This window comes from Echinops telfairi, unplaced genomic scaffold (assembly GCF_000313985.2).
Source record: "Echinops telfairi isolate 266 unplaced genomic scaffold, ASM31398v2 ScPeMD7_3509;HRSCAF=4178, whole genome shotgun sequence".
NCBI lineage: Eukaryota > Metazoa > Chordata > Mammalia > Afrosoricida > Tenrecidae > Echinops > Echinops telfairi.
In genome coordinates, this window is record NW_022107407.1 from 17,263,885 (window position 1) to 17,266,025 (window position 2,141).

Genomic DNA, 2,141 nt, shown 5'->3' on the forward strand with positions numbered 1-2,141 from the left:
GGAATGCTGATAGCCAAATGAAGTCTCTATTAATATGAATATTGGAGGGATGATTAACAGAGACTCTTTGCTGATCTACATTAGAGATATAGGTAGATATAAACTTTTATTATGTTAAGCGATTGAGAGTTTGGATTTGTTGTTGTTACTGATGTAAAACTGAGCCCAGGCTAACTACTATAAGAGTGACTTTAGGGGATATATAAAATTGTTCGGTTATTTCTGGTGGCAGGCAAGTGGTCATAAAAGACAAAATGTGTTGGATATTTTATTCTCTTACCTTTTGAAATTGTGGTAAAAATATGTATTTTTGGCGGAAGAGCAGGCAAGAAGCGGTGGTAGCGGGATGGAGGGGGGCTCGTGCTCCGCCGGCGGCCGGAGGTGACGAGACGCGAGACGGGGACGACATGGAAGTGAAGGACGCCAATTCTGCCCTGCTGAGCAACTACGAGGTGTTCCAGTTACTGACGGATCTGAAAGAGCAGCGCAAAGAAAGTGGAAAGAATAAGCACAGCTCCGGGCAGCAGAACCTGAATACCATCACCTATGAAACATTAAAGTATATATCGAAAACGCCGTGCAGACATCAGAGTCCCGAGATTGTCAGAGAATTTCTCACAGCGATGAAAAGCCACAACTTGACCAAAGCTGAAAAGCTGAAGCTGTTGAACCACAGGCCTATGACTGCTGTTGAGATTCAGCTGATAGTGGAGGAGAGCGAGGAGCGGCTCACGGAGGAGCAGATCGAGGCCCTGCTGCACACCGACACCAGCATCCTGCCTGCTGACCCGGAACCTGAGCCTGAGCCTGAGGGCACTGCTGCCTCGGCCATGGAACAGGAGGGCCCAGCCTAGCCCAGGGCACCGGCCACCGCCAAGAAGCGCCACTCCCGGGCACCGAGAGGGCTGTGATTGGGTTTCACTCACCACTCCAGCGGGCCTGATTCTTTTGATTACTGGGTGGAACACGAAAATTCACCTATCTCCAAAAGATAGGCTAAGACTGAAGACTTGTGCCTCAGGGAGAAGACAGGCTGAGGTGGTCTGGGCAAGGGGCTGGGGAGAGGAGAGAGTCTGGGATGACAGTGACCTCGCCCTTTCTGTGCTTGGAATACTTCCTGCCCGGCCGTGGTGGCCCTGCAGGAGGTCCTGACACAGCTGCTCGCAGACTCATGTTTCCATGCTGAGCCCTGGTAATTGGTTCCATGTGCTGACCGAGGTCCGTGCCGGGGCTCCAAGCTAGGCAGCTGAGAGTGGCCCCAGATTACCTCGAGACCCTGAGCGTAGATCCCCTCTCCGGGATGGTCTCACATCGGCAGGCTGCCCCATGTGCTGGCCCACCCAGGTGGACTGCACCTTGCGAGTCTTCCAGGACACACCACCCCAGCAGTGACACCCATGACCCCAAGGCCAAGCCAGCTGCCTCTCTAACGGTCCTGGTTCCTAGAGATGGGAGCCCTGGGAGGGGCCGCCCTCTGGAGCAGGTGAGCTTTGTTTATGCCCTGGGCAAACCCTCCCTGCAGAAAGACCAAGGGCACCCTGACCAGCCCTAGCCACGGCCAGTGTCGGAGAACTGGAGGCTGTCTCAGAAGCATTTTAATTTGCTTCGTGGGGCAGGGTTGGATCATGGAAGACACGGGGACGCTGACCATGTGGAGAGCTGGTGACTTCTTCCAGCTTCAGACCATCCAGTGCCCGGGCATGCAGCGGCCCCAGGTCCCCGGGAGATGGCTGCGCGTGTGCTTGCTGTGCTCGCTCTGTGCCCTGTTTGCTGGGGAAACACCCAGCGGCTCTTTCTTCAGTGGCACTGCCAGTCGGATTGCTCCCCCTTGCAACTCTGAAGCTGTTGCAGGTTAAACCCCCTCCATTATAAGCAACTGCCTTTAGGGCAGTCTCGACCTCGCCATCCACACGTGTGCAAAACAGGCCGCACCAGCCTCCCAGGAGCCTGCATCTGAGGTCTTGCTGGAGCATTGGGCCCTGGCTTGTTGATGTCCCCAGCAAGGTGTACCTGTCCCCAAGTCCTTGGATCTCATTTTAACCTAGCAGGGGCTGGGGTGGGGTTTCTGAACTGACTTGGGGCTTCCTCTAATGAATAAATTGTTTCCTGGTGACTCTCAAAAAAAAAAAATGTATTTTTTG

The 2,141-nt window shown here is 54.0% G+C and overlaps 1 protein-coding gene across 1 annotated transcript; it reads left to right on the plus strand.

The window, feature by feature from the left end:
- Nucleotides 1–381: 381 nt before the first annotated feature.
- On the plus strand, nucleotides 382–1,224 carry LOC101644699 (DNA-directed RNA polymerase III subunit RPC9). Its single transcript, XM_013006456.2, has one exon. It carries the CDS (start codon nucleotides 408–410, stop codon nucleotides 852–854), a length of 447 nt encoding a protein of 148 aa, XP_012861910.1. The 5' UTR covers nucleotides 382–407; the 3' UTR covers nucleotides 855–1,224.
- Nucleotides 1,225–2,141: the final 917 nt, after the last annotated feature.

Bases quoted from the DNA above. Each gene is read 5' to 3' on its own strand.
- LOC101644699 (XM_013006456.2), top strand. From the start codon at position 408: ATGGAAGTGAAGGACGCCAATTCTGCCCTGCTGAGCAACTACGAGGTG.